This window comes from Protopterus annectens, chromosome 4.part1 (genome assembly GCF_019279795.1).
Source record: "Protopterus annectens isolate FY-2018-M chromosome 4.part1, PAN1.0, whole genome shotgun sequence".
Lineage (NCBI taxonomy): Eukaryota > Metazoa > Chordata > Ceratodontiformes > Protopteridae > Protopterus > Protopterus annectens.
The window spans coordinates 143880587-143893915 of NC_056734.1; the positions used below are offsets into that span (position 1 = coordinate 143880587).

General features: G+C 37.2%; 1 protein-coding gene across 2 annotated transcripts in view; it reads right to left on the reverse strand.

Moving 5' to 3' along the window:
* LOC122800784 (collagen alpha-3(IV) chain-like) overlaps positions 1-13329 on the reverse strand; it is a 1680215-nt gene that overhangs the window by 880767 nt on the left and 786119 nt on the right. For both annotated transcript variants that reach the window (XM_044070045.1, XM_044070046.1), the window contains exon 24: positions 4708-4778. In XM_044070045.1, the coding sequence (XP_043925980.1) occupies positions 4708-4778 (71 nt within the window). The remainder of the gene's footprint in view (positions 1-4707; positions 4779-13329) is intronic.

Sequence of the window (13329 nt, forward strand, 5' to 3'; positions counted from 1 at the left end):
AAAAGCCCTTGTCTATGTATTTTTACAGGTAGATGCTAAATGCTTCCAGATGCCATCAATGGTTGTTTTGCCTGGGAACTAGGGCCAGATGACAAGAAGTGATGTTATTCTGCAAGCTATTCCAGCAACAATATTTTAGATATTATTTTGAGTAGTCTCTTAGCAAGGCAGAGCATTCTGCATTCTGTCTTGGATCTGACAACAAGAAGATCCATTCACCACACATCTGCCTTGCTCTGTTACTAAGTTTTTAGGTTGTAGTATAATTCTATTAAATTCAGTCCGGAATATAGTGAAGATATTTTTCTTTATTTATTTGAGACTGTCCTGCAATGTTGTTTTAAATATTTCCTGTGGTTTTGAACTCTGATGTCACTGTGAATATATGTTTTGTATTGTCTTGTTCTTTTATTTATAATTAAATATATTTAAACATTTAATTGTTGCTGATCTGTGTAGAGATATTTAAGGTATGAGACTACTTCCATATTTATTTGGTGACACTGTTTGGCCCACTCCTAATAGCCTTGCTCTTGGTCAAACTACCATTTCTGTTAATATTAATATGGCAGTGGTACCTACCTTACAGTCTGGGTAGAAGGGCAAATAGCTAGTAAACCTGTGTCAGCCTTGTGTGTGTGTGTGTGTGTGTGTGTGTGTGTGTGTGTGTGTGTGTGTGTGTGTAAATCAAACCTCAAAGTGTGTGTATCAGCTACTTGGGCAGGGACATGAAGCACTGGTCGGACAGAAAGGGTGCTGGTGGTCTTGGCTTGGTCACTCAGCTGAGATATCAACTCTATAGCTGTGCTACTGGGGAGTCTTATTGGGGATCTGGAGAAAGAGGGACAGACCAGACTTGGACTTACTATGGTCTCTGTGTGCTCTTAAGGGAAACTCCACTTGATGCCAAGAGCTGCAGCTGGAAATACTGTGTGTGAATTATCATCCTGTCAGTGAACGTCTCCACTGGTGGCAGTGGTGAGGACTGAGGCTTCTTGATTACTGATCCAGTGAAGGGTCATCATACTGTGGAAAATCAAACCTAGTGCAACATTATGAACTGGACTAAGAAAATATATTACGAATTGGCTGCGTGAACACAAGCTAATACTTGTCATGTCATAAAAGGAGCTATGTGAATAGGTGACAGCAGTTGCAATGACACCCATGATGAGACTTTATTGATGGAGCTTGGGTTAAAGATGTACTACTGGGGAAAAAGCATGGAAAAATTGGACAAGTATTACTACATCTGTGCAGACCGTGTCTACCCCTGGTTACCCAGAAACCGGTCTGGTTGTTGTTATGTGGAACAAGTGGCACCAACTATTTTTCAGTTCTTCTCTATACCTGCTAGAAGGTTATAGAACTAGAGGGCCATACACCCTGCTGAAGAAGCAGTAGCTTTCTTTTTTCTGCAGTATGGCCTGTTGTGAACTGTGCACAAAGTGAATCAGTTGTCCCTTATATTAGCTGAAATGGCTAATAAGACCTTGGATCACATTCGCATTGCAAACAGAGAACTGAATGAAAGTTTGAGCCACAGCTTTGCAAAGTTGAATATCTCTTGATTACATACTGGCCTTGAAGGACTGAGTCTGCCATCTGATTGGAAAATGGTGCTGCACTTTTGTTTCAGACTTCCATGACAAGAAAAGGTGGCTGACTTTATGGAACAATTGCGTATTAATATGACCAACTCAGTCTAGCTGGTCCTTGTTTGGCTGGTTGGGTAATATATTTGGAAAGGTTGGTACAAACATAATGCAAACTATAATTAATTACCTTCCTTATAATCATGATTTTCATGGCTCTATGATATTCTGTCATTAAGAATTTGTTAGTGAACTGCTTTATTAGAAGAAGAGGACATGCAATGGTTGTCATACGTGAACAAAAACATCCCAGGGCTTGTATGTTTGATAATGACATGATTCAGAATAATCTGGGATTGTGATGCTTTATAGCATCAGAGAGAGGAACTTCAGTGGATATAGTATTTGTATGATTATTATTGCTCATTTTAATATACATTTAACTTAAAGGTACTGCAACAGTTTCATATATTTTTACCATTTAGCTGAGAAGAACTGTTTGATTTTGTTAGAGTTCATTAAGGTGTAGCAAGCAGATGGTAAATGTTTTTTGTAATCATGTCATCTTGAAAGGAAGTTATGTACCATGTACTTGCTTGGAATATCTCTTGAGATAAGCCTGCTGAAAGTAAACACATAAACCATGTCAAGACTGGAGCATGAGAAAGTTTTAAGTTATCCTTCCATATGTATACCTTTTTATCTGTTCACTCCTTTTAGCCTTGTCTGTGTTTTATCATAAGTTGAGAAAGCTTTGAACTTTGTAAGAACCAATCTATTTTTTTCTAATTTTAAGATATATAAAAAGGTGTGCATCTGTGCATACCAATCTATTTTGAGATATTCCAGTATCATGATACTTTTTAACAATAATGTGTTTGCATCCAGAATCTCTGATAGTCTGTGGTTTAAATTAAACAGCTGCATGAAATTATCTGCTAACCAGTATTCCTTTTCAGATCTAAACATATATCTTCTCCAGTACCTGAGCTTGACTTAATAAACTACTCCTGTCCAACAAAATTGGTACAGGAAAGACATATATTTAGTTTCTGTTTCTTTTTGATGGGAACAATTGGGCAAATAGGATTATTAATAACAATAACAGCTTTCCCAGGGATGGGCACAATATTCTGGTTAAGCAGGGGTACTTTACCTGCCCTTCTCCCAGGTGCAACAAGAGAGACTCCCCTTGCCTTCTAAGGTGATCTGTCCAGTTGTAGAGGACATGGAAAATGCCTGGTCTATAGTGGTCATACAGACAACACTAGAGGGATCTGGGGTTGGAAGAAGGACTACTGACCATGGGGACAGTAGTTTGTTCCATAGTCAGGCCAAAGTAGGGCTTCTTTCCAGGGAAAGCTAAGTAGCATGTGAAATTTAAAAAGTAGTTAAAAGTAACTTTTCCCATTAATAAAACACTCTGATACACTTTACCAGCCCCCAAAGTAATTTAAGTTCCTTTCCCCACAGGAAAACTGTTTCAGAATATTTAAACTAATTTTTAAACTGTCAGAAACAAAAGTGCATTCCTGTTTAACAGTACAGTAAAGTCACATGACAGTCAATAAAAACACATATTTGTAGCTCAAAATATACTTTCCTAAACATGAAAGTAAGTTTGAACAACAAAAGTAAGACGTGGAAGGTTTTTCCTTGAAGGAAACTTGAAAGTCCATAGAGGAGTGCTGTCTTTGGTGCAGAAATGCTCTGACGGGCTTGGTGATCAAATTTGTTTTTTAGTCACTTCAGCTTGAGGTGACTAATGGTTTGGCAATGTGGAAGGTTTTCTGCAGCTTTGGAAGCTGGGTGGCTCTTATATTCCCTGCAGCATATAACCCATATAGTTGAGAGTGCTGCAGCCGTCATCAATATGATGAACATTTACAGTGCTTTATCTGATTGTTTTTTGGCACGTTCTTTTAATTTCTCCCCCCCCTTTTTATCCTAATACTTTATTTGTATTATTACTACCTCTAATTTTAATGCTACATTGCATGTTACCACAATCATTTGCATTTTTAAAGCTAAGTAAGTATTGCCTTTTATTACTCTTTTACTAATGCTATTGTAACTAGGTTGTGGGTGAAAATGGCTTATTTGTGCTTGTCTAAAAATATTTTCAGATTAAGGAAGAAAATAAACTTATTCTTTTATTACAGATATTAAGCATATAATATACAACAAGTTTTTGAGATTCCATATCCTGTAAGAATTTCCCCTGCTGGACTCTGCATAAAATAAGTAGTCCACAATCTACCATATCTTCTACCTTTTGGTATATTTATTTGATTATACAAGAAAATACATTCAGAAAGTATTTTATGCACCACAAAGGCTGTACAAAATATTTCCAAGAGTACAGCCCTGCTCAGTTTCATAGCTGAGCACTATTAATTGACTGAAAGGGGAGATACAATATTTTAAATGTGTCTGTTTAAAAGTATACTATGGCTAGGTATCTTATGTATCACTATCTAAGTATTGTTCCTATGTTGCTATGTTCCAGTCAGCTTTATTAGAGTTGTTTTCAAGATATTTCATCACCCAGTCAGGATCATATATTCTTCTCACGTGACCGCTAATAACATATTGCCATAATATGATGCAGATGACCTTATTTTCCATACACAAATTAAAATGCAGGCAAGACTTACAGGAGTAGTGTAATGTGTATGATGTGGTTATTATAGATATACACGGTTTTATAGACTGGGTAGTGAATACTTAGAATGGACCATTCCTGGATATGGTAGCAAGTACAGATGTTGAATGGATTTAACAACTCCTGAGATAATATTGAAGAAGATAAAAGGTGTAAAAGATGAAAAAATATACGGCTGAATTCTTCACTGCATGTGTGTCACATACATCCAAGTTTGAAGTCTAAAAAGAATTTCTGAGAGGAACTGTGAGTATAATAAAAGCTAGCAAGCACATGCAAAAGTAATATCATAAAGTAAATTAGAAACAACTGGTGTGTGCTTGTGTGTGTGTGTGTGTGTGTGTGTGTGTGTGTGTGTGTGTGTGTGTGTGTGTGTGTGTGTGTGTGTGTGGGTGTGTGTGCCCATGCATGCATGTGACATTGTGCTTTAAAAATATATAGTCTTACCCGAGGGCCGTAATTCCCAGCAGCTCCTGGAAATCCAGCATTACCTTTTACGCCTGATTTCCCTGGATCACCTGCATAACAAGTCAAGAATGAGTATAAGAAATCATACAATTAATTCAAGGATATATTTTCATTCCCATCATATCACAAAAAAAAAACAGAAATGCTATCATCTAATTTTCATCACATCAAACAGGAAAAACACTAAAAATGTGCAACACAAACTGGTACTCACAACAACATAGTCCCCCTCCACTTGGGGGAAGCATCCTGAACTTTTACTTCATTTTTATTGCCCTGCAGTCTGATCCATGATGCTTACCCTGTTGTACATATTTCTTAAGGTTTTCTTTCCTGGCAAACTCAGATTTCATAAAGCTCTCATATAAAGGTGTGGAGTCCATTAGATCATTCTATGCACTATGTGAAAAAATGACCAGTGTACATAATTTAAAACTGGCATTATGCATTGCTTCTATTATTTATTTGATCCTGAAATGCAGTGATGAAATTATATGCTATTTAATTTGAAGGTTTACTCTTCTAACACTGACTCCTCTTAAGAGATCTTACCCAAACTGTCAAATTCTCAGTAACTAAATACTTATGCCCTATTTTCTTCTTTCCATCTCTTTGCTGGGCTCCACATAACTTTTTCAATTGCATGATAAACTGCCTCTGTACCTACTTTCAATTTGTCGCTGTAATGAAATCCACATTCTGACAACCCATTTGCCTTTGTTACTTGCCAGTTTTAATTTTAATTTTAATTTCACTGTCTGGCTATATCTGTAAACTGGATTCTCTTTGCTTTTTGCTAGTAGAACTACCTGTTCTACTAGAAATTACCTAAAGATGAATACTTAATTCTTTTTTTTTTTTATTTTACAATTTACAGGATATTTTCCATCAATATCTATCTGTTCTAATATCCATTTCTACATGAATAACACCACCCCCTTCTTAGCTCTCACCAAAACCCCTGTGTCATCACACCTACAGAATATCCTCTAATATGCCCCTGTTAAGACTACTTGAAAACTTTCAGAAAACAGTATTGAAAAAACTTTGTCTGATGAGGTGAACCAGCTTCCAATGTCGGGTGAACCAGCTTCCAATGTCCTCTCTCTCTCTAGCATCAAATTTATAGATGCAAACAATATATTTTAATGTGTAAATGTGGTGCAATCCTCAATTTTGAAGTGCTTACTATTACTTTTACTGTATTAACCTGGAAATCTCATATGGCCAAATTTTAATCAGCAGGTCTAAGACCCAACAAATTATAGTGACAGAAGAAAAATAACATTTCTGTACTAGATTGACAGTATGAGAAAACAGCTACTGGAAAACATCTGCCCACAATGTCTGAAAACCCTGAAACTAAGTAAAATAAAATTAATGTCATTCTTGTGGTCACCATCTATTATTTCTCCACCCTCAAGCATTTTTCTGACTGTCTAAATTATGCTATATGTAGTTCCTGAAATAGAATCCCCCAACTCTCTAATACCAAAATATGATGTTTTTTACATCACATTTCCTTAGCACATTATTTAGCTTTAGGCATGATAACCCTTGACTGTTACCAAAAACTTTCCCTGTAAGCTGACAACCACTTGTGTTAAACTTTGTTTCCAAACCCTTCACTTATGTGACAGCCCTGATGTGTGTACCAGTGTATGCACTCAGCTGGTCCAAAGTTCCAGCCAACTAACAGCTGCAACGTGCCATAACTACTGGCACGTCTGTACTTCTCCAAAAGTTTGAGAAGTTGGTTGGTGAATAAGAAATCCTTCTTCACATTTTCAGTGTCAACTACTAACAAAAGAAACCTACAGGGAGGGGGAGGACAGAGCAAGGATGTATACAACCAAAATCCCTCAGAAGAGGGGTAGCGGTGTAGTAGATATCCTGGAATAGGTTTATGGCTCTCCAAGACACTGCCTGCTGGTAGCTCCCATTAGCAGGTGGTGGAGTGGCATTGTGAGTCCCATCAGTAATGTGGGTTGCTTTTCCTCTGTCAAGGATCAGGGTTACAACTTACAAACAAAATATTGTAATAAATGAAGTCTATGAACCTATGAACCTCTCTGACCAGTAAGAAAACAAATTCCTCAGTGTCTGTCTAAATGATAACCCTTCTGGAAGGTGTTACACTAGAAAGGCTGGGGAACTCCCACCACCGTTGAATAAATGGCTTGAAGTCCATCACAGGGAGGCTGGAACAACCAGGCAAGGCTGTAAAAAACATTTAAAATACTCAGCACTAAGAAAATGTTTCTATCTGCAGACAAAAATCAACATCTGAAGTCAAAGTAACTTGTTTTCCAGGTTGTGGTAATTTCTTTTTGTTTTTGAGTAAAAATTTTCAAAAGCATATAGCAACATCTTTAATACTTTGTGCAACTTGCAAAAATGGAGAGATGTTCACTTCCCAAAAATAAGTGTTGCTGTTGTCATCCAAATAGTTATTTGTTACATAACTGTTACCTGGTTAAATGAACTGCTCTCCATATTCTTTCCACCACAGTTTGGGCCAGATGGGAGCATGTACCCCATATTTCATGACATAGCTGTAATTAATTTGTACTGAAGCTTGGTTTCCTCTTGCATTCATGGCTCTAGGGGAGCATTCTACACAAAGTGTTTCAAATAGCAATGAGTCTTTTAATGATGTATAGACCTGTGATGTCTCCCTCAAGAAGGAGGTAAGATACAGAGAAGAGAGATAATTGCAGACTTTGACGATATGAGAAGCCTTTAAGCCTTTTGATTCTCTTTATGAAGCATCTTTGCACCTTCTTCAGGGGCACTAGATGGTATAAGAATAGATCAAGTGCATAATTCTAAAACTGGTCTGATTAGAGTTACATCCAAGGGGAGGGGGATTTATCTCCCTGGGATGGCTACTGACTTCATGGAGGTCAGATAGGCAACTCCAAATGCTTAACAGATAGAGGGTAATGTCCATTTTGGTATCAAATTAAAGGTTATGGACTGCATGGGCACCAAAGGCTTTTAATATTTTGTTAGCTTAGTACTGTTGCCCATCAGCAGTGTATATAAATTGGAAAGAGGCCATATGAAAGACTGTTGCATTTTAGACATTAAATATATACTACACCATTCATGTGCAATGTTAAGTGCTATTTGAAGGGAAGTGGTGTTAGCAAGTTGACTCCTTCACCTAACAATAGCCCCTTTATGCACACTTCAGTTTAACACCCATAGCATCTTATGCCATCCTGACATTTGTGGTAGGCTGGCTTTCTTAAATAGTTACATAATACAAACAAATATTTCAGGCACAGGCAATAATGCCCTTCTAGCCTACCAATATACCAAATTATACCATGACCCCCCCCCAAAACGTGCACGCTGATTGGCCAGCGTGCACATTGTAAATCGAGTTATACTAATGGAAAAAGGTCCGGTCGCCCGGACTTTTTTCTATTAGTATAACTCTACTTTTAAAACACTGTCTTGCTATGTTAAATGGGTTTAACATAGCGAGACAGCTTTAAAATAAGCAACGGAGATCTCCGTTGCTTATTTTAAAGCTGTCTCACTATGTTAAACCCATTTAACATAGCGAAAACAGTAAAAAAAAGCAACGGAGATCTTGCTTTCTCCGTTGCTTTGCACAGCTCTGATGTACTGCGCAGGCGCACAGTACATCAGAACTGCCACGGATGCCAGACATCTGCGGAAGGGCAGTAAACAGGCATTATACTATGCCATTATTTAAGAAAAGTAATAGTTTCTTTTCTTAAATAATGTCATGGTATAATAGCAATAACCCACTTCTGGGTGTGGGTAATGCTGTATTTACCCACGGTTGGCTTTGTTTGGTCCTTCGGGCTTCGCCCTCGGGACCAAACCACGCCAACCGTGGGTAAATCCAGCATTACCCACACCCAGGCGTGGGTTATTGCTATAACAGTTGTTCCCATAATAAGTGTCTAGGCTGTTCTTAAAAATATCTAAACTAGTACTTGCTTTAATGTAGTTTGGTAGTCTGTTCCATGCATCAGCTGCTCTGTCAGAGAACCAATCAGTGCACTTCTCATTCCTGTAGAATCTTCTACGTAGGTTGTCTGATGATTCTCTAGTACTTTTTTTTTTCTTGTGGCCAGCCTTCAAATGTGATACACTCAGACAAATGAGTATAGGGGAACGGCATATGGATATAAGATCCCACTTCTGACATTAAATTATGGATGGCACAGTGGTGCAGCAGTATCGTTGTCACCTCACAGCAAGAGGTTCTCTGGTTTGATTCTTGGCTGGAGTGGCTTCTGTTTGGAGTCTGCATGCCCTCCCTGCATTCATGTGGGTTTTCTGCAGGTAATTCAGTTTCCTCCTACGTTACAAAGACATGCGTCTGGAGCGGGCCTCCACTGAAAATCGACTTTGCTCCAAGTCAGCCTTTCCCGGTAAACAAATGCTAAATAAATAAATAAAAATGAAATATAGTCCCTCCTTTCCCCTCTTTGGTTACTTAGTGCATTATGTTGGGGGAGGAGTTTGCACCCGGGCTGAAGTGACATGCGCTGATGTACTTTTTCTGTTTTCATTTGTCTTTCTCTACACAGAAACTATCACAAGTTTAGTCTTTTATATCAGTATAATTGTTCACGACAGAACATATGGGCATAATTATGGAACTATTGTAGAAAAATTGTAACAATTACTTATATAAATAGTGGCCAATACTTTATATTTAAATTGTTAATTAGTATTAAGTGAAGACACCAAAGTTAACATTTAATTTTAATAAGAAATTATTATACTGTGCTTTAACAGGTTACTGTTGTGTTTTAGAGTTTAGTTTATGGCAGGAACTAGAAATACCTTGTGTGAGTATTGTTCTAATTTATATGGAAACTCCTATGATATGTTGAAGAATACATTCACATTACAAAATGATGTAAACATTGTACACCAGATACATGAGACCTCCACCAACCTTCATAGATTTTCCAAACTGATCTAAAATAGATTGAATATACAACCTCTAGAAACAGCTCCACTGCAGAGCTATACAACTGGCTAAATGGAATCTTTTTGGCAGTAATAGACTACAGCTATGATAAAAAAATACATTTAATCATGAAATGAAACACAGCTGAACTGACTGTCATTATCACTCATGTGATAAGTTTAAAAAAGTAAAAAAAAATCCAATGCATTAGTCTATCATTCAAATAAATGCACTAAAAATAAAGAAACAACCTCCTAATTCAAAACCTGCAGTTAATTAATGTTATGTTGATGGCAGAAAGTATATCCTGCTGATACACCTGTACATGTAACTGCCTGAACAGTAATGTGTGCAGCAGGAGCAGTGTGTTGGACATACTGACGAGTCATTCCAGCAGAATGGGGCATCAGCAGAAAGAATCACTAAAAATGCTCACTGTTGGGCTCATCAGTCATGCTGATTTATCCATGCTTGGCAACATTTGCACACAGGTTTTCAGTCTCATTTGTTAATCACCCAGTTATGGCTAAACTGTCACAATTGGTATGATCAGAAATAATTGTTTATAAATTAGGCCTACAATCCTAGACATGGAAGACCATATATCTTATTGTTAGAGAAAAAGGGTAAATGATGAAAACTGAAATACAGGTCTGGTCTGATGCAGGTGGTATACAAATCCCAAAGAAGCCCACAAAGCCATCACCAATGTTGTGCAGCTAGGACAGAGGATATCCTGCAGAGATTGCTGCAGTCATGCAACAAGAAAATCGATACTCACATTACTCATGATTACTACAGCTCAGGCCTCCAGATATTCTTGTCTAACAGATTAAATGCCTATATCTTTGTTCTTCAAATTCAGATCCTGGAAAGGTGGTGTTAACCATTAGGCAAAGTAAATGCCAGTTTTCAGTTCTGCAGTTTCTGACGCTGATGGTGAATGAAGAGAAGGAAAAGTCCCACCACAATGTAGGATTACTTAAGTAAAGACAACATCTTAGATAAGATTATGGAAAGCTATATTAGGTTCCAGGATTTACCTGGCCATGACATACTCATGTTGGGTATTTCATTGGTTGCAAGGCAAATGTAAAGTACTTTAGGCAGTAATTGATGTTTTTAATGTAAATGATTTATTATAAACCAGTTAAAGTGTGGTATTCCAATTTAGCCTTAAATCTATCTCAGCTTGAGAAAGCCAAAACATTTCTAAAAGGTAAACAATTCACCTGCTTTTGATTAAAAAGTTACACCAGTTGAACATATGCTTCACATTTTGTTAATTTTAACTGCCACCTAAAACTACAGATGTGAAAAAGTTTCATTTTATTTTATCTATACATGTATAGTGAATGCAAAATAAATGCATGTAACCATTGTCTTGAGCTACAAAGTACAGGTAACTGGGTTGGGTAGCTCCTTGTGTGCATATCTGCGTGAGTGGGTGTGTGCGTGTGGTGGTGGTTGATGCTGCTTCAAAAGCAGCACATGCATATCACAAAGCCAGTTCCTCTTCCTTATTTTAATTTATTTTTTTGTCTTCACCTATTTACTCACCATCCATCCACCTCAGCCTTTGTATCTCAAAGGAAAGGACATTGGCTTACCAGTATGGTACCATTCTGGCAATGAAGAGTTTTATTTTTTCATTCTTTACCTTGTATCATCTCTTATTATGTGTTACTTGAAAGGATATCAGTGTGATATGTGTTTCCATGAATGTACATCACTGTCCACTGTTGAACTAGGGGCAGTGGTCTCAAACTCAAATGACCATGGGGGGCTGTATAAAAAGAAGAACACTGACCCATGAGCTACAGTCACAAAAATAAAATGAAAGGTAGTTAGTGTGGCTAAGAATGCACTGTCGTAGTTTCAGTGAGAATTATGCTTGTTTGAGGACTGCTTGTGGCCTGAAAGACATGAGTTTTGAGATCCCTGAACTAGATCTTCTAGCCTTCAGCAGAGCTCATATGGTGGCAGTCATCCTCATGCACTGTCACAAAGAATGGCGTCTAGGTTTATCACCTGACTCCTCTCTCTCAACTATCTCTTTTGTGATATATTATGCGGTGACATTCTCCCTGAAAATCTACTTCCCAGCCCTATTACCATTTAGTAGCCTCTCTACATTCAAGGATTACTTAAAAAAACAACTACAATATAGAATGGATTATCCAAACATCAATTATCCAAAACATCATTTATCTGAATGCAGCCTTCCAAAGTTTTCAGGTAGAAAAAAATCATAAAGTCTGAATATGTAAATGTTATACGTATTTGCTTGTGCTTGTCTTTTGAGCTTGTAGCCCACGTATGTATGAAAAATATTCTTTATTGTCCACTGGTATCACTGAATGGTTTAAAAGTGTATTCCCTGCGTGCAGAAAAAAGAAAAAGATTTTAGAAGTTTTTTATCCAGTTCAATGTATGTTTGATTATCCCAACAGTTTGATTATCCAAACTACCCTAGGACCCAGTCCCAGTTAGTTTGGATAATTGACTCTCTACTGTATTAATGATGTACAGATCTTACTAATAGTAACAAATGGCATACTTTGCACTAGGCTGCTGCAAACTCTTCTGTATTTTATTCCCTCTTAGAAAAGCAAGAGAATGTTCAGAATACTATGGGAGAACATTTAATCTTTTAATACCACATGCTTCATAAACGATAAAAAGTTTTTGCTAAAAGACTTTATCATGCGTTACTTCTTGTTTCCTACACTAGCAGATTTAAAAAATTACATAAAAATGTACAGCCGGCCATATTACATATACTATAAAAAAATCAATATGTAAAGCAACAAATGCACTTACATACAACTAAATATACACACATATAAGTATCCTGCTATGTATATGTGTGCACATTTCAAAAATTATCTCATCTTATAGGTTTTGTCTTTAGTTGACATTTTAAACAGATACATTTAATCCTGGATGACTATCTGCTCTCAATATATGAATCCATTTATATTAAGCTCTTTCAGTTTTATTAATAATATCTCCACCTCTGTAGTGATTTTACTCTGACGTACATAGATGCACTGAGGTAGCCATACCCAACCAGTATAAGCATAATGGCAAATTTAAAACTAAATCCATCTGGTGAAGCTCCTACATCACCAAACTCTGTAACAAAATAGGTGCTCCTGATCATCAATAAAAGATAACATTCCATTCTTATAAAAGGATTGAAAACTGGTATATAAGCAGCTAAAGTTTACTGTAGGAAATGCAAGACTGACTATGACCCTAGGGTTGTAAGCAGTTCAGAAGCCTTCTTCAGCTATATTAGGAAGCTAAGAAGTAAATTATAATATTGTAGGGAACATATTACTAATGGTTCTTCCTTCTCTGACCTCAAGGAAGTTGCTAATAGTCTTGTGGAAAAACTCTTTTCCAAGTTCATGCACCCTGTTACCCTCTCCTCTGTACCCCAATCATCCCCCCACACATCTCTGCTCCAGAAATCACTCATGACCAGGTTCTTTCAGCACTATCCAAAATTAAAAAGAACAGTTCTATGGTTCCTAACAGTATCTCTGAATATCTGCTAAGAAGAATCAAGTCCCATCTACTAAAGCCCTTCCTTCAGCTTCTTCTCCTGAGTATTTTGACTTGTTACA